The sequence below is a fragment of the Athene cunicularia genome (assembly GCF_003259725.1).
Source record: "Athene cunicularia isolate RWA chromosome 1 unlocalized genomic scaffold, athCun1 chr1_part2, whole genome shotgun sequence".
Taxonomy (NCBI): Eukaryota; Metazoa; Chordata; class Aves; order Strigiformes; family Strigidae; genus Athene; species Athene cunicularia.
In genome coordinates, this window is record NW_020799092.1 from 60,790,445 (window position 1) to 60,809,064 (window position 18,620).

The 18,620-nt window shown below is 40.5% G+C and overlaps 1 protein-coding gene across 4 annotated transcripts in view; it reads left to right on the forward strand.

The window, feature by feature from the left end:
* PLXNB2 (plexin B2) overlaps positions 1-18,620 on the forward strand; it is a 252,716-nt gene that overhangs the window by 153,231 nt on the left and 80,865 nt on the right. For all 4 annotated transcript variants that reach the window (XM_026867768.1, XM_026867770.1, XM_026867771.1 and 1 more), the window contains one exon: positions 17,200-18,310. In XM_026867768.1, the coding sequence (XP_026723569.1) occupies positions 17,200-18,310 (1,111 nt within the window). The remainder of the gene's footprint in view (positions 1-17,199; positions 18,311-18,620) is intronic.

Consider the following 18,620-nt stretch of genomic DNA (forward strand, 5'->3'; position numbering starts at 1 on the left):
TCCCATACTGATGCAGTGCTGGAGGGGATAAGGATCATTGATTCTTCTAGACAAAGGTGGTTGTCTCTTCTGAGTAGATTTTCTTTTCCTGTCACACTGCTGCTTAATGGCTAATACAGACCTTAATAAAATGTTACACCTGTGTCATGAGTAAGATACCCAGTGCACTTCCTCGGGCTCTGGTTAACTGTGCTTGCTGTGCAGGAGGGATGGGGGATGTGACTGCCAGATTGAGACCCTGGTGTTTCAGGTGCCTGGTACAGTGAAATCAGCCATCTAACACAAAGTATGGCAGACTGCTTTGTCAGCAGTTCTTAGACTTCCTAGACTGGAAGGATATGAGAAAGACATTACAAGTTGAGGAACTTTTTCAAATAAGCAAACAACAGCCCTGCTGAGCAAAGCTATTTCGAGGGGGGAGGTGTTTGTTTAAACACCTAATGGATCTGTTGCATTTTTTCCAGATGTACTCAGATCAAGCAGTGGCCTCTCAAATCAGTGGTGTAGTTTGTCTTGTTGATTTATTTTTTTCTTTTTTGTATGGAGGTAGGGATCCATTCCCCTCCCTTAGCTCTTCCTGTGGCAGTGAGCACGCTTTACATACTGGTGAGACTCAGCAAGGTGATTTTGCTTTGCTCTTTGAATTATAATAACCTCCTCAGTTTGAACTGCCTCTCTTGCTGAAGACATTGGACAGTGGGAGTAGAGACAGTTTAAATCCATTACCAGAAAGCAAGAGAGACTTCATTAATGTCTGGAGTATTTGAATCCCACTGATGTTACTATCTTTAGCATCAGGGATCAATTATTTCAATGAAACGACAAATGCACCCAACACAGGCAATTCTTAACCCCATTCCACTTTGTAGGCAGTTTCCCTATAGCTGTGTCTTCTGGGTGGTTGTACTGGTGGGAGGGATGTCCCAGAGGTTGGCCAGTTTCTCAGGAGCGTTAAAAAATAAATTACTTCTCACCATGTTCTCACTTCATTCTTTTCTACAAATCTTTATGCACTATTAACACTTTTCAAAGGCTTGTCTAAATTCCCATGTTGGTTTAATATTGCTGAATGATTATATCAATTTAGCTGAATATTCTTATTTGACATAAGCCTAACTATGTCTAAATAAATATTTACATTCAGTCTAAACAAATCTAAATGTTAAGTGTTGACTTAAAAATATTTAAGTGCCTTATTTCAAAACCTTATTTAAAAACCAAATGAGACAAGTATAGGTAAAGTTGAAACCTAAACAAGCATGATCATCTAACTGTACTTTTACAGCTTGCTAGACATCATACCATAGCAAAAGCAGTAAATCTATGAATGCTGGGGCTAAAAATGTGCTGTCTTTTTTTCTCTAAAGGCAGTTTAGTGCTTTCACTAAAATCAATGGATGAGACTATGGGAATTTCTTGGCATTTTGGTGACAGAGGGTGCTTTCAGTCATCAAGTAGGCAGGGAGAGTAGGGTGGCTGGGCATATGCTGGGCGACGTGGACTGATTTGCACAATAGTTTCCCTACTGCACAACTGTAGTTCTTTTTAAATGCATGGAAGTAGTGCTCTTGTTTACCGTTTTTTAATGATCCTGTACGGTTAGACCTGAGGCCTAAAGGTCATTGCTAAACACCCTTGTTTTGCCTGCATAGGAATCCTGACCACCATGTTACTGTGAAGCAAACGTGGCAGTGGTGGAGACCAGAGCGAGTAGCAGAGTAGCAGCTCCATTTTCCTCCCCATGAGGTAGCAGAGCTGGAGACATGGTGGTGAGCTTCAGGCCTTCCCCTAGTCACTGTGAGCAGGGACCACCCAAAGGGCAGTGGCAGTCCTTTATAGACATTCCAATTTGAAAACTAAGCGGGGCGACATGTTTCTGTCTGAAATGCATAAGAATTTTCTGCCTGTTTACCCAAAACTTTAAGGAAAGTTTAATACTGCAGCTAATTTTAACAATGTGCTGGAGCTGTCTGGGTGTTTGTTTTGGGTTTTTGAACCTTGCATGAAATAAGTGCTCATTTTATTTAGTGTTTTTCACCCATGTGTCACACGTCCTTTGCAAAGGAATAAAACTACTGTACTGCAGTGTTACAATCTGGAGACTGAAGCACTGAGACTTCAACTTGGTCACCTTCATGGTGGAGGAGCCTCCTTGCTCTAGCCCCTTGTCCAGTGTGGTTCCATCTTTTGGCACCAACCCTCTTCCATGCCATCTTTCTTCGAATCAATATTAGGATCACATGCCAATCACATTAACTCTATCAAATTACAGTGTATTCAGCCTGAATGAACTCCAGCTTTTTTATGGATGCTGATACAGAGCTAGTCCAGAGACAGAGCCTTGGTGAGTTGCTCTTATTTGGATTCTCAGAGCAAGCTAACACAGATTTCAGAGATACTCAAAGAATGATTGTCATCATCTCAGACATCCTTACTTTTCAGTACTTTAGTAACTAATTTCTGAGTATCTCTGTTACAATTCATTCTTGCTTTTCTCTCATCAAACAAATGGACAATAGTAAGTTTGAGTTTCCTGCTGGCTTTTCTTTATGTTAACATATAAGTCCTATAGAAAAGTAGTGAGAGAAATCTGTGCCCAGATACACATGTGCAACTCCTGCTGTTTTCTGCGGGAGATGGTGAGTAGTTATTTGATGGTAGATTGTATTAACAAAATCATTTGCGAAGCATCGGAAGATAGACAAGTAATCTATATCTCAGAGTGAAGCTTCCTCTGATGTGACTCCACAGGCTCTGTACACAGACAGCAGAAACCTGTTGGAAATTTGTCTCCTGTTGACGAATCAGTCATACTGTGGTTTCTGGGTGTTGAAATGGGATTTCTGGCCTCTGGGACTGGTTTCCACCTTTGTTTTGGAAGGGCAAACTCTTCCATGGGGTGGTTTCCAATGCTTCCAAGCCTTCCTGTGCCCAGCAGGTTCTAGCCTTGCATGTTTAAAAAACCTCCATGGTTATCCTGTTGTTATGAGCTCAATGGTAGGCATATTAAAGCTTGGAGATATGACATTTCTGATGACAGTCATAAATGCACAAAATATTAGCATCTGAATATCTTTAGAAATTCACATTGAAACACTAGGCCAAGGGGTGGTAATTTTTAGTCTTGTGCTAGCACTCTGTCATGGCTACAGATTGCTGGTACATCACATCCAGGGCATGCAGCATGAATGGGCAAATATCTCTCTACTATGATGTAACTGATAATACTTTGCAAGCAGCATATATTTCCACTAATTGGATGCTATTACTACCTGATGCGTAGGTCATTGCTTCTAATTAATTAAGGGCCAAGAAAGTACTTAGTACTTTACAAGATGCAGATGAAGACAGATGTCTGCTTGTGAAATTAAAATGAACCAGTTTGAGGGTTTTATATAAAACCAGATCAACTATACAAATCTGATATATAGACAGATCTAATAAACCTCATGAAAATTAGATAAATTAGATCAGCTTAAAGCTGATAAAAAGTGATAGAAATGTTCAAAGTTGTCTGCAAAAATGCTTTCAGGCAGAAGGATTAGCATGAAGCATATTTTTACAAGGATTAGGAGGAATATTTTACAGAATAAACTAGCCCATAGAATGATTCCTTTTTACTTGAGTCTGTAGAAGGACTTCTCTCATCAAATATGCAGCCTGAACAAAAACACGGCATCTTTGGCTATTGCAATAATAGTTTGTTCTTTCCTTATGCGCCATATGTAAAACCAGAAGTGCTCCTGAAACAACTGAGCTATGCATTCTGGTTACTTGGAAATAAGACTATCAAAATAAATGCTTCAGAATACATGTTAAACACTGTAATTCTGACTGTCCTGCAGTTGTTTGCAGGGCAATGCAGGTTCTGTTTTCAATTATGTCCTGCTTTGAGGCATATTTCCTATTATCTGTACACATGAGCACTATAAACTTTATGTCTTAATGTATCCCTGTAAATTTTCAGCTTATTTGCTTTCAGTTAAAAATGTTTATGCATGATGATCATGTTTGAAGACTTTACTGGATCTCTGTTCTCCTGTAGAAAGTGTGCAGAATGTGTATGAATTTAGAGTTTATGTACTGTACAAAATTTCTAAATACATTGAGCATCACTTTAAATTCAAATTTTAAATATATATTTAAATATACACCAAAGTATCCCACAAGCAAAACAAACATTGTAAAATATACTTGAATTAGAACTTTTAACCACATCAGTGGGTGCCATAAAAGAAACAGCCTAAGAGCTCAGAAGATGCATGATGAAAGCTGCCCAACAGAAGTCTTTGGAAGCTGCCTGAATAATCAGAGTTGTGGGATGAAACTGGTCATGCAAGGAGGAGGATTTACACTGCTCTCTATTCACCTTGTATAGTGTAGCTGGCCCTTACTGGCTCTACTGAATCATGTGTCCACATGCACTTATCAGTGAGAAGAAAAATGTTCCCACCATCTGCCAAGCAGCCTTGCAGTGGTCTCTCCATCCTACTACAAACATACAGAAGAAACTCATCTTGCTACAACCTGAATTCATGCCTCAGCAGCAGAGGCGACAACACTGGAGAGCAGGTGACCTCAGTCTTGTCACTGGGACCATACCTGGCATTTTATGTCAGGTCTGTGGGAAGACAGTAGTTTCAGTGGAGACCTCTTTTCCATTTATTAACCGTGGCTGTTTCACAGGGCATACTTCTGTGTTTATTCAAACATTGAAATGAAGCGGGGTCACGAAATGGGGTCACCATAGGCAGGACTGTGTGTGATACAAATGCTGTACCCAACTTATCCTGAGTAAGGTAAGAAAGTAGTAAGAGTTTGCATGACTTTACTTGTGGGTTTGAATCTTCTGTCGTGCTTTTTTTCACAGGGTGCCTTGGCAGCACTTATTTAAGCAATAGTTTAAAGACACACTGTGCTGCCAGAAGCGTGAAAAATGCTGCTCCTTTATTTGAGTCTGGTTAGCTCAGGTCATCAATCAAGGACAGAGAGGGTTTAGAGTTACCAGCTCTTAGGAAGAGTCAACTCTGAGGATTAGGAAACCAAAACCAGATGCTCTATTTACTGCTCAAACAGTGCTTCCCCCCACTTTTGTTTTTTCCTTAAAGATATGTTTCTGTGTTTTGCAGTTGTTTTAGGATAAAATACTATTTCAGAATGGGTTGATTGCAAAATCAGCAGGCAGATAAATAAAGCCCCCAAACCCTGAGTTGTTTTTGGTAGCAGTGGAAGGGATAGTCTGCTCATCTGTCGCTATTTACTTCTATGCATCTCAGATTGCATCCTCTGATCTTTAAGAGTACAACTTGTGGTTCTTGAAAGCCTTTGAGGAGATAGGATAAATTTGTAAATCTGGTACCAGTAATTACAGGGACCAATTCTGAGACTTAGACCTATGATTTTTTTCAGGGCAGTGAAGAAAACACCATACATGCCTATGCACTTAGTGGACAGCAGCATTTCTAAGTAAAAATTGCACCCTGCACAGGGGAGCCCTGTTTAATATTTGAGGGCTGTAATAAGAAAGATGGAGAGAGGCTTTTTACCAGGGTCTGTAGTGACAGGACAAGGGCCAGTGGTTTTAAAATGAAAGAGGGTAGGTTTAGATTGGACATAAGAAAGAAATTCTTTACTGTGAGGGTGGTGAGACACTGGAAGAGGTTGCCCAGAGCAGTTGTGACTGCCACATCACCGGAGGTGTTCAAGGTCAGGTTAGATGGGGTGTTAAGCAACCTGATCTAGGGAAAGATGTCCCTGCCCATGGCAGGGGGATTGGACTAGATGATCTTCAAAGGTCCCTTCCAACTCAAACTGTTCTATGAGTCTCTGCAAGTTTATGCATCACCTAAATCTCTCTAGAGCCCTCAGTGCAGGCCATAAACAGTTCCTGGACTGGCTGGTAGGTTCAGCTGGAGTGGGTCCTAAGCCTGACTATGCAAATTGACTGGTTTTACTCACGTCTGTCCTGCATGTGTTAGAGCCGCTCTGTGGAGATTGTATGGTTGTGTTCAGCATAACGAAGGACTTGCAGTTTTAAAGGAAGGACCTCTGTTTTGGATGGATTAGGCAGGGACTGGTGTGAAATGGCCAGTAATATATTTTCATCACGCATTGTATAATGTTCCTTTTTTGAAATAAAGTGCTCCTGGAGATTAAATTGTGTTGGACAGTTTTGAAGCTAGGAAAACACATTTTATGACTGTGTTATGCATCCATAAAAAGGGGATTTTATAATGCTTTTGCCAACAGACCCTTAAATAGACAGGCACAGGTAGGTGCTACTGTCAGGTCCATGCAAATTACTGGTTAACTGGCTATATAAATTTGGAGTGAGATACAATAAATAGAAACACAGAAGAAGTGCATGCAGTGTCTGTCCGGGCAGATTGTATCAGCACAAGCCAGCACTGCTCAGTTAGAGCCAGGGACACTCTGTTAATTTAGATCAGCCTCATGTGTTTAGTTAAAAAAAAAAAAAAAAAAAAAAAAAAAAACAAAAAACCAGGAAAAGGTAAACACAAGTCAAAATGCTGCAATTCTGTTTTGTCTTTTCTTGCCTGTGGCAGCGGAAAGCCACAGTGGATAAATGAGTAAGTGCAGTCAGATGCGACTTGGTAACACACAACCTGTTCTATATTTGTTTGCATCTCCGGTGCTTAACCCTTTATACTGTGTATGGTATTTATTTTAGCACTTGCAATTTCCTGCAAGTCCTCTTTCTTATGGATTCTATTTCACTCATCTCCCCACTACCTTAAAAACCTCTCAAATATTTACCACATGCCCTTTTTTGCTATATTTCTCTTCTGCTTCTCCAAGCTGTTTCTGCCCTGTTGTCACCTGTCTCCCCATCTTCTCCTGGCTCCCTTCTCAGCTGCAGGAGTTATCTGCCTATAAGCAGAAGCAGTTCCCCCATTCTGTTGTTTCTGCTGTGGTGCTTCACCTGCACCATATACTGCTACCTCTTCTGGGCTCCCTGCAGCAGGACACCTGTTCACCCAGCACCGTCTCCTCTGCGCATACCTTCCCTCCTCTTCCCCAAGCTGGAGTGAACACTGAGGATGTAAAATCAGCAGGTGCCATGAAGTTAAGTATATCTCTGTATTTTTATTTTCTCTGAAAAAGCAGGAGGAAACAAAAGAGGAGAAAAAAGAAGTCAAGAAGCAAAAGAGGGGTTTTCAGATAAGGTTTTGAATAGAGATAGGAAGTCAGTGAGGCACTATGTCTGAGCTCTCCACCAAGGTCTGAAAATCACCTGAAGTTCTTGTTCATTTCCCCCCCCCTCTTTTTTTTTTTTTCTTCTACCTCCTGCTTTGTCATCAGAGATTTTCCACAAGTGTATTCAAGCTGTAGTAGCAGCAGCCATAGGAGAGGGAAACTTGGAGGCTGTGCCTGAGAATAAAAGAAAAGAAGAAGGTGGGGGGAGGAGGAGCTGTAAGAAGATGTGAAAAGATGTGTAAGGCAGGAAAAATAAAAGAGCTTTTTAAAAACTGTCATGAACATTAATTTGAAGGGCAGACTCTAAAAAAACCACCCTTTAATCTCAGAACAATCAAAATGAGCAACACCACCATGGACAAAAAAAAAAAAAAATCGTCCAAATGAAAGTTTAAAGAATTTCAAGAAAGATGAACCAGACAATCCCCTGCGATTTATCTCCAGCAGCAGAAGCCAGGAAAATTCTCCATTCCTCAGCTATGTGTTTCTTGGCTCGCAACATTCAGTAAACTTTCCGTTTCAAGAATTTTCCCCATCTTCCTCTGCCTGCCTCTGTGGCTTGCATTGTCAGCTGCCGAAGTACAATATGTATCGTAGTACTCCATTTAGTGCAGTTGACAGCTTCCCATTTTCATAGAGCTTCTGTCCCACCTCACAGAAGTATTGGATAAATCACCGGCACAGCCAGATAACTATGTTAAAATGAAGACCGCAGGAATCCATTAAACCCAAATGGGAAAACAAAATTAGGAGAAACAAGAATAAGACAGCATGATGGTGAGACAGGGAATTGCGCAGCAAACACCACTAAGTGAGAGGGTGGAATTAGAGGGAGAGGATTTTGTTTGCATGGGGCTTCATGAATTACTTGTCATATTTGCATTTCATTGATTTATGAGTTAAAATTGATATAACCCACTAATTTATGGGATTAACTTCATAGAGCCTGATCATTATGGTTTATATATGATTCTTCTGTTAGGTCCTATAACATTAGAATGTAACAGGAAGAAAAACATTACAGCTCTGCCTCGTGCCAAAATGCCACTTAGCTTTGAAAGTCTGTGTGCTGTCCTGTGCAGCCATAATGCAGCAAGGAAATCCCTGGCTGTTTCCAGCTCTTCTTTCACTACGCTCAAGCCAGCAAGGGGTATGTGCAGGTTCGAACTGCCACTAAGCCGGCTGGTGCTGCTGCAAAAGGCTGCGGCTGCCTTGGATATCCGGAGTGCTTCTGTTTTGAGGAGAGTGAGATGGATCATCTGCCTGTGACCTCTCAAGTTCCATTTGTGCAATTTGTAGGGAAAGTAAAGCTTCACACATGCTAGAAATATTGTCCTTTTGATCTGATTATTTTGTGTGTGTGTGATTAATGGTTAATTACGAGGGAGAACTGGTTCTGGCAGGGAAGGAGCCGGAATAGTTTTTGTTTGTTTCCACATGGTCATGCTCAGATTCCCCCACAATGGAAGAAAAATCCGCCTCCTTTCTTGTTTCTTCCAGGGGAAGTCCGAAACCAGTCCTTGAAGATGACCTTAGCACTGAAAACAAGCAATTCGTTGTTGTAGCATGGAGCTGGTGACACAGAGTCCTTTTACTATCAGTATAAATGCATTTTTTTCCTGGTGCTGTAATACCCTTATTAGCCAGCGATTTAAAGCTATCCTAACTCCCTAGGTTTCCTTCCCATGCTCCAGGCTCTCACATTTTTTGCTGGTCCCCTGGCTAAAAGAAAACAAAAAAGTTTTTCTGAGTTGCAGAAGGGGTAAAATAACCCAGGACATGCATGGAGCTGGCAGGCATGCATGGGGCATCTCCGCTTACTGCTGGGCTTCTGTGGCCACTCTGCACAATGGTTGCTACAGGGAGACATTCCCCCTCAAAGCTCGGGCAGCTCTCAAGCTGCAGTGGGTGTTTACACTTGGGGCCAGATTAGATTTGCAGGATCAGGTACTGTAAAAGTGTCTGTAAGCAACTTGAGGGTGCCTGTGGTCCAGTGCTGACTGTAGCTGGATGTTGGTCCATTGGGCATCACTGGGCTTAGCGCTCAGTGAAGTTTGGAAAAAACAAAACCACATAAATTTTTGTTAGGTAAGAGACCTCATGGTTTTAACAAACTCATGAAGCAGGTCAAATTGGGGATTCTGTGGGTTCAGATTCCTGCCGAGTCAACTGCTTGCTATTAAACACATCACTCAACTGCTTCTCTTGCAGATCAACTACATCTTTGTAACACTGAGTGAGGTCTCATTAAAATGGGCACTTCATTTCTACTGAGAGATTGAAAAAAAGATGTAAGAATTAATGTAGAAGCCCAAACTGAAAGAGGAGTGTGGTCCAGGAGGGCAGGAACTCAGGCCTTCTCGTGTAGCATTTCTCTTCCCTGTGTGTGCTCCTGCCTGCATCAGTGGGGCTGGATTGTGTAGATGCAACCCTCTTACTTGAGGTGATGATATGTACACTTGTTTTCATGATAAAAATTACAATAATAAAAATTAGGATTTGAAGAGACTTTTCTGGCATAAGCTACCTGTGTCTCAGGCTGATTTATACTCCGTAATTGCTGGTAGCTAATGCTGTGGAATGAGGTGTTTCCACAGCAGCTAATGTTATTGACATTTTTTTAAGCCACTTGGTACTGTGAACTCTTGAAGATACTTTCATTTGAGAGAGTTTTTGTCTTGATTCCAAAGAGCAGCAAAAAACCCACCCTTGGACTATGGCAGAATCCATGGTATGAAAGATTTTCAGAATCAAAACTGTGCCAGGTCTGACTGTAATAAACCAGGGAATTCATTAGAGCTCAGCTTTGTGTAGCATGGCTCTGCTTCTAAGAGTGCGTATAAATCTGCGAAGCTCTACTCTTCTTTTTTGTTTATCTGCTGATGTTGCAGAGACAGCACATTATTGGAAATTCTTGAGTGTGATCAGAAAATATGTAAGTATGCATTTTCTGAGTCTCATTACCTGTTCTTAATGCACATTTGAGTGACTCCTAGTAGAAAAATTAAGACTCACATTGCTTCCTCTTGGTCTGAATTTGGATCTGGATCAGAATGTTAAATACTTTGGAGTTCAGGTGTGCACAGATGAAAGGTTTTGATTCAGACTACTAACAGTGTTATTAATTTAGCTTTAAGCTAATGACATAATTATTAACGTGAAGTCTGAATTTGCTAGCTGTTTGCCTTACTTAAACTTCTGACTCAACTCTGATGATTTTGCACCAAGTTCTTGAGAGTCCTTGGCATGGAGGTGCTGGGATGCTGGTGGATACAGGATCTACTGTGAAAAGCAGTTGTGCTCCTCAACTGTTAATTCAGTTGCAACTCTTGGAGAAACCTTTTTTGGTTTGGGACAGGAAAACATTGCTGTTTGGGTTGCTGGCCTGTTTGTATGTGACAATACTGTTTTACTGTAGTTGCCAGAGATATTAGACCTGGATGTCCCTGTTAGACCCCTGTTTAATCCTCTCCCTACCCCCTTGGAGATTTAAGACACAAGGAGGGCTTGGTGATCTTTGATAAATGACTGACCACGTTCCAAAACTCATCTTCTTCTTTGTGGGAAGCTTGATGGGGATGACCTTGTAAGTAAAGCTCAAGAATAAGTCCTTGAAATTCTATTTCAGTGGCCTTGCTCATGTAGCACTGCTTCATCGTTTCAAACGTGTCCTTTTGCTCTTGAGGTCCCAGCTATCCAGGCTGTGGGATGCCTCGGTGTCCAGTTGGGTTAATGGGCTCTCTCAGGGAGTGAGTTATCTGAGCTCATTTTGCTGATGATAACCTCAGATCTTCTGAAAAATGAGAGTCTCCAGAGTGATATAAGGATCTTCTTACCTATGCCCTTTTCCCAGGGAAATTATCCAGTGCACACTCTCCTCTCCCAGCCATCACTGGCCTCTGCTGATGCTGCAGGCACGAGAGATAGATTTACTCCTCTTTGGGCCCCGGAACAGCTCATTCTTGACAGATGAAACCATGGTATAGGTGTATTGGGTTTGCGTAGCAAGATTTGGAAGGGGGGGGGTGGCGCTCAGGGGTGATTGTGGGAAGCTGCTAAAAGCTTCCTCCATGTTCAACAGAGACAATGCCGTCTGGCTCCAAGACAGACCCTCTGCTGGCCAAGGCCGAGCCCATCAGTGCCTGTATGGTAACATACTTAAGAAAGAGAAAAAGTTGCTGTGCAACAGCAACTGCAGCCAGAGAGAGGAGTGTGAATGTGTGAGAGGAACAACTGTGCAGTCACCAAGGGCGGTGAAGAAGGAGGGGGAGTTGGTGCTCCAGGCACCAGAGTAGAGACTTCCCTGCAGCCCGTGGTGAGGCAGCTGTGCCCTGCACCCATGAAGGTCCATGGTGGAGCAGATCTCCACCTGCAACCTGTGGAGGATCCCACGCCAGAGCAGGTGAATGTGCCCAAAGGAAGTTGTGACCCCATGGGAAGCCCATACTGGAACAGGCTCCTGTCAGGACTTGTGACCCCACAGGGGACCCACACTGGAGCAGTTCCTGAAAAACTGCAAACTATGGAAAGGACTCACATTGGAGAAATTTGTGGACGACTGTCTCCTGTGGGAGGGTCCCCACGCTGGAGCAGGGGAAGAGTGTGAAGAGGAAGGAGCTGCAGAGACTGTAATGAACTGACCACAGCCCCCATTCCCCATCCCTGTGTGCTGCTCGGGGGGAAGAGGTAAAGAAATCAGGAGTGAAGTTTAGCCCAGGAAGAACAGAGGGGTGAGGGGAAGTAAGATCTGGTTTTATTTCTCATTAGCCTACTCTCATTTGATTGGCAATAAATTAAATAACTTGTCTGAGCCAAGACTGGTTTGCCTGTGATTGTAGTTAGTGAGTGATCTCTCCCTATCCTTATTTTGACCTACAAGCTTTTCATCATACTTTTCTCCCCCTGGCCAGTTGAGGAGGGGGAAGTGATAAAGCAGGTTTGCTGGGCACCTGCCATCTAGCCAGGGACAACTCACCGCAGCTCGTTCTTGGCAGATCAAACCTGAGTTTGTGGTTCCATGTGTCTTCAATTTGTTTTACCCAGGGATTGCAGAATGCACAGGGACAGAGGATGTAGGAGTCATTAATTCCTTGGCGTATCTATAATTTCCAATCAGACCTTGTAAAAGAAGATCCGTATCAATATAACTATTACATACATTAATATGTATTATTAATATATATCGATATATGTACTAATAATGAATTAATAAATATTTAAATATTTATTGATAAGCATATTTATTTAAATATTTATTAATAATAAATTGATATCTATTGATAATGAATATAATGAATGAGTTAATAGTAATTAATAAAACATACATATATTAATATGTTTCAATATGACTATTACATATATTACATATATGTTAAGAAACCTTATATTATTGAAAATTAGTCAAAAAAATTAAGAAAACCAGCTGAGAATTTGCCTTGTGAAAGCAACCAGAACTTTTGTCTTCCACATCAGGAGCAGAATCAGTATTACAAGTATTTGTCCATTTTTTGCCACTTTTCCAGCAGTTTGACCACATAGGATGGTTTGTCCCATATGAAGATGCCCTATATCTTAGCAAATTGTGTTTTGAGGAGCAGTGGAGGAGAAGAAAAATTAATCCCTTTAATGTTTTAACAGTACAGACTATCACAACTTCTAAGGACACGGACATTGGTTTTTAATTCTCCGCAAAGTGACCTCCCGCAGCTCACTGACCCACAGGTCCCATCTGCTAACAGCAAGCCATCACAGCTAAAGGGATGGACACCCATCACAGCGATCACTATTCTCAGAGATTATACTAAACCAATTTTGGACCTATGCCATAGTCTACAAAAGAAGTCTTTCTCTCTCCAAAACATTTCCAGCATGTTGCTATGCTCTTAGGAAACAAGTTTGAATCCTGCAGAGTGTTTTTCCAGGTGATTCCTTCCCTGAACAATCAACCTCCATTGTTCATTGGTTTTAGGAAATAGTAATAAAGGGTGTAGCTGGGGAGGAGAGTGCTCACGTCTACCTACAGTTCTCACAGAAGTAGAATCTTTGAAATCCAAACTGAAAATCTGCTCATCCCCTGCCTTGCACACATTCTCCAGTTTCTGTTCTGAATTCCTTTGAACTTAAAAATGAAAGCTGAATTCTTTTTGACTTGTGGAAAACCTATTGGAAGCTAAAAATGAAGTTACTCAAAATAAGGGAGAAGAGAAATTTCATTCCTCTTTCCACAAATATCTACGCCATTTGGGTGCATTCTTTGGATTTTTATCTTTTTTATGTTGCAAGTTTAGGGTCTTTTGAATCTTTTGGGGTCACCCTGATTAGGGGAGAGTTTGCAAGGAGAACCACAGTTCTCTGCATCACTTACTTTTAAAGCATATCAGTATCTGCCTCTCTTGACAGAAGTGTTTGTCTCCAGACCCAAAATTTCAAGTAACAAAATGTTGGATTAGATGAGGTAATGAAGTTCAGTTCAGTATATATATATATATATGGTTAGTGAAGAGCAACTCTGCAAAAACACCACAGAAGGTAAACTGGTGAGATTATTCCTTCACTGAAGACTTTCTTGTCCGTCATTTTTGGCAGTAACACTTGCTTTAGTTCTCATTCCAATTTCAGGCAAAATTTGGGATTCATTCACTTCAGCTGAAACGAATGTAAGAAATTAAGTGATGTAAAGCTAAAGTTATATTAAAGGCTAAAGAAAAGTGTCTGAGGATGGCTGGAAAGTTGAAGGTTCCTGTATACAGGTACAGCAGAGGATTGTGCAATGAAGGAGGAAAGCACCTACCACATCCATGTCAGCATGTTACTAGTGCTAATTCGTAAGGGTAATAGTGTGAAGTCAATTTGAAACTCACTTTGTGCTTGTAGATTATAGGTGCTCTTTTTTTTTCTGCATGCCTTTTGAAGAATTGGCTGTTACTTAAGGTTATTGGTCTTGCTCGAGTAGAAAGACATAGTTATAAGTACTTAAATTAAAATTGATCTAGCAGTGGGGCAGAGCTCTGGTAGCTGTGTTATTCCAACAAGGTGTCATTTCATGGTTCCTACCACATCAGCTAGTCATTCCTCCAGCTACTACTTCATAATTAAGATGAGGTGAGAATGAGCTCTGGTTGTAGTGCATTTAAATCTATTTTGTTTGCTTTTTTCCTTCTTTAAGCCTGGTATTTGAGAAGTGCATGGGAATTTAGTTCTGGGTCTTTTCCATAGCATATGTACAGAGAATGAAAAATTTACTTTGCATGAAGGTCTGAGATAATCTGATGGTGTTTGACATGAGACCAAAGTGGCAGGGAGTAAATTCAAAAAAGAAAAAAGAAAAAAAAAGAAAAAGGCAGAATTAATGTAGAGGCATGTAGTTCTGAATAACTGAGATTAAAGTTTTAATAAATAAACAAGGCAGAAAATGGTAGGGAGGAAGCATTACCCATTTTGGTACAGAGAGATTAATTACTCCCATAAGAGACTGGTTTAGAGGTGCAAAATGTCCCGGCTCTGATATGAACCAGCAAGACTCTTTGTTCTGTCCGTGGGATGAAGGCAGGTGAATTACAAGTGCAGCCTCTGTGTCCCAAGTGCCACAAATGGAAAAAAAGGGGGTTTTAATCCACTGAAATAAATGGATGTGGAAGTGAACCAAGTACAGAAATTAAGGTGCAATAAATCATTTTCCATTCATTTGAGGCATAATTTATTTTATAAGTAAAGCTATTTATGGCTTTTTTTGACTGACAGCAAAGATTATAATAATCTAATTACCTTGTGGGATAAAAAGGAACAAATGAATCCGAATTCTTCGGCCTTTGATCCTTGTGCAATAGATAACAGAATGATAAAACTGTTATGAAACAACATTGTAGTAGTATGTCAAGTTGTTTTTTTATTTCATTGCAGATAACTGTGAGGAAGAACATTTGAAAGTAGATGACATGCATTATGACATATCATTTAGCCATGGAGATGTAAGCTGGTATCAAAGCTTGTTTGGAAAATTGAGGTCATTGGGAGCAGGAAGAAGAGAGGAGCTTCTGACAAATAGTATCAGAATTCTTCTGGGTTCCTTAGAGCAGGTCTAAGATTGTTGTAGAGAGGCCCAACACTTCCATTACATTGCAATGCATGTGATGAAGTCCATGCGTGTGAAGAATGGGTTATAATTCTTAGTGTTTTCCTGGTCACTGTCATATGAGGTCAACCTATCATTAGAAAGTCAGGTTTATGTTGTTGGTGTCGGTAATGTACTGTCTCTTCTTTGACCTCATTTTGCAGTTAGCTACTCAGTTTGGTACATGATAAAAGCTTTACCAAAACAAGACTGAACTTAGTCTTTTATTTTGTCTTCATTACTATCCTGAGTTACATTTAGTAGGTTTTTGGAGTTTTAGAAGTTAGAATCACTCTGCTTTTAGAAAAGCTGTTCTCACCATCGCACATGCATTTTCTCCACAGAGGGTCAAATTGCAGTCAGTGCTGGAGGGCAGTAGTTGTCTTTATTCATTGCTGCAATGCCAGGGTGGTTTGGGGAGCTGGCAGATGGCTTGCGCTCACAAAAAAAGTCCTTACCTCCCTGCTCAAACTTTTGCAGCCTGGTTGCTGACATTTAACCTTAGTTATCCAGTATAAATGATGATTCAGACAATTCTCTTTCACATCCCACCAGAGTCTACTGCTGCTGCCAAAACAGAAGTTATAGCTGACACAGGAGCATGGTTCCTTTATTATTATTTTTATTATTTTTCCCATTCCTCATTTTGGCGTTCTGTGCTATTTACTTCCTCCTACAAGGCTTTTGTCTGTTAGATTATTTTGTTAAATGTTTCTCTTTTCTTTTGTGGGGTTTTATTATTCCTTTATATTCACAGTTTCAGGTATTTTCAGATTTAGCTTAAGATTCCCTGTAAGTTTGCAGGTTCTTTCCTCATCAAACTGTGGAGTCACATGGCTAACTTTGAAAATGAATATACTGTGGATCAGATTTGTTTTTCAGTATTTCCTCCAAACAGTATTTATCTTTTCCTCCTAACATCAGTGTGATCAAGCATGCCAGCTTCTGTTTTCTGCACTCAGAACTAAACACTTACAGAAAACATTGACAAAATGTTTTGTGCTTAGGAAGACAGTTGGGACTTTCCTCCTCATTTAACTCTTCAGGTTAAAATTAGATTCCTTCTTACAAGTTTCAGAAGGTCTTTGTTTAATTCCAAACAGCCAGGTGATCTGCTTGGGAAGTAAAAATTCTGAAGAAAATCCCCAAGTAACAGAATCTTAATCCTATAAAACTCTGAAGTGACGTTCTTAAAACAGATTTGAAACTATTAAGTTGCAGTGCTCTAATGAATTGAAGTGTTGGACTGTAATGCATACCAGCAGTCGAAGGCAATGTCACGTATTAAGGGCTCTACCGTCTTCCAGCTTTACATTGATGAAGGATTAGCGTAATGTCTTTTTAAAGAGCATCAGCAGCCAGATCCAGACTGACTTGTAGTCAATGGAAGGTTGTTTTTCCTTTCTGGGGAACACAGATGTCTCAAACACTTTTATGTAAATTCTCCCCCTCTATTAAAGAGGAGCCACCCGAAACACTGGGATCCTCCAACATATCTTTTAAATCTCAACAATAAGTAATTTACACAGTATGAAGTTGTCTGGAGAAGCACTACCACTTCTTGTCACTCTGTGTTGTTTAAAATTGTCTGTTGTTCTCATTGTGCTTTAGCACAGGATTGATTATCTAATTGGTTATGTAATGATCATTTAGACATACGACCTTGTTTAATCCCTCCCCACCATATTAAATTGATGGGCAATTAATAGGATTTGCGGCTTTCCATGATGTTCATGATGTCTACACATGCATAAAGGGAAGTGTAGTTGTTTCTGACATAATGAAAGAAAAAAAACCTTTCATGTTGCTGAATTTTGTGTAAATTTTATTTTTTAATATGTTTCATGTTCTTATTTTCTTTCTGCTTTCAGGTATTACATAGAAATGGCTTTATGGATCTGGACACTGAGCATTTTGAGCTGTTTTTGCATCACCTTATGCAGAAATGAGGAACTGAAATTTTTTCAGAGTGCTACAGAGCTAAATCATCTAACAGTGGATAATGACACTGGCATAATCTATTTGGGAGTGGTAAATGCTCTGTATCAGCTTACAGCAAACCTGGATGTAATAAGGTCTGTAGAAACAGGTCCAAGAAAGGACAACAAAAAGTGCACACCTCCCATTGATGAAAACCAATGTAAAGAGGCAGTACTGACTGACAATTACAACAAATTATTGTTGCTGAACAAGGTGGATAAAACAATTGTGGTGTGTGGAAGCCTTTTTAAGGGAATCTGTGCCATCAGAGATCTAGGAAACATTAGCAATCAGAAGTATTATGTAGACAGTAGTGGAGAAAAGTCCTTTGTAGCAAGCAACGATGAGAATGTATCAACTGTGGGATTGATCACTTCCTTGAATAATGACCGAGTGCTGTTTGTTGGGAAAGGGAATGGACCAAATGATAATGGGATAATAATCAGCACTCGGCAGCTCTACGATAGAGATGGGAAAGACATTTTTGAAATGTATACAGACTCAGCAGCTGTTAAGTCAGCTTATCACTCATCAAGCACTCAACAATTTGTGGCAGTCTTTGAGGATAAAAATTATGTTTATTTTATTTTTAATCAGCAAGAGAAACAGCCCGTCAATAACCGCACACTGATTGCACGTCTGTGCAAAGATGATGCCCATTACTATTCCTACTTTGAAATGGACTTAGGTTGCAAAGATGATGATGGTGCCTATGACCACTGTCATTCTGCTTACGTCACTACCCCAGGAGAGGAGCTGGCCGAGAGCATGGCTCAGCAGAGACAAACTACGGATGCTGTCTCAGATGACAAAGTTCTTCTTGCCCTCTTCAGCAAAGTAAACAAAGATAACGGCTCTCTAAAATCTGCCATGTGTGTGTTTTCCTTGCGGCACATCAATGAAAAGATGGAAAAAAACCGAAACGACTGCTACACTAAAAAGAATACCAGCTCATTTTACAAACTTTTTGCAGCAGAAAACCCGTGTGCATCACATGGACTGGTAATATCAGTATCAGTTTTAGAATCTGTGTTAGAATTAGTGGAAAATATACAACTGCATGTTTTGGGGTGGCTTTGAGCTAAACTATAGTGAGATCAGATGACTGAAAACTCAATAGCTGGATTCACTTTAGAAATGGAATGTGGTTGGGGGGGGTGTGGAACATGTCAAGCAAGAAGTGGCAAGATAGTAATAATTTTGAGTCTTTTAAAAAAGATTTGATGTCTTCTGAAAGGTGAATATTGGTTTCATAAGTGCATTTATTTTAAAGGGTTCCTTCTGGTATGGAAACTACTGAGTCAAATACAGT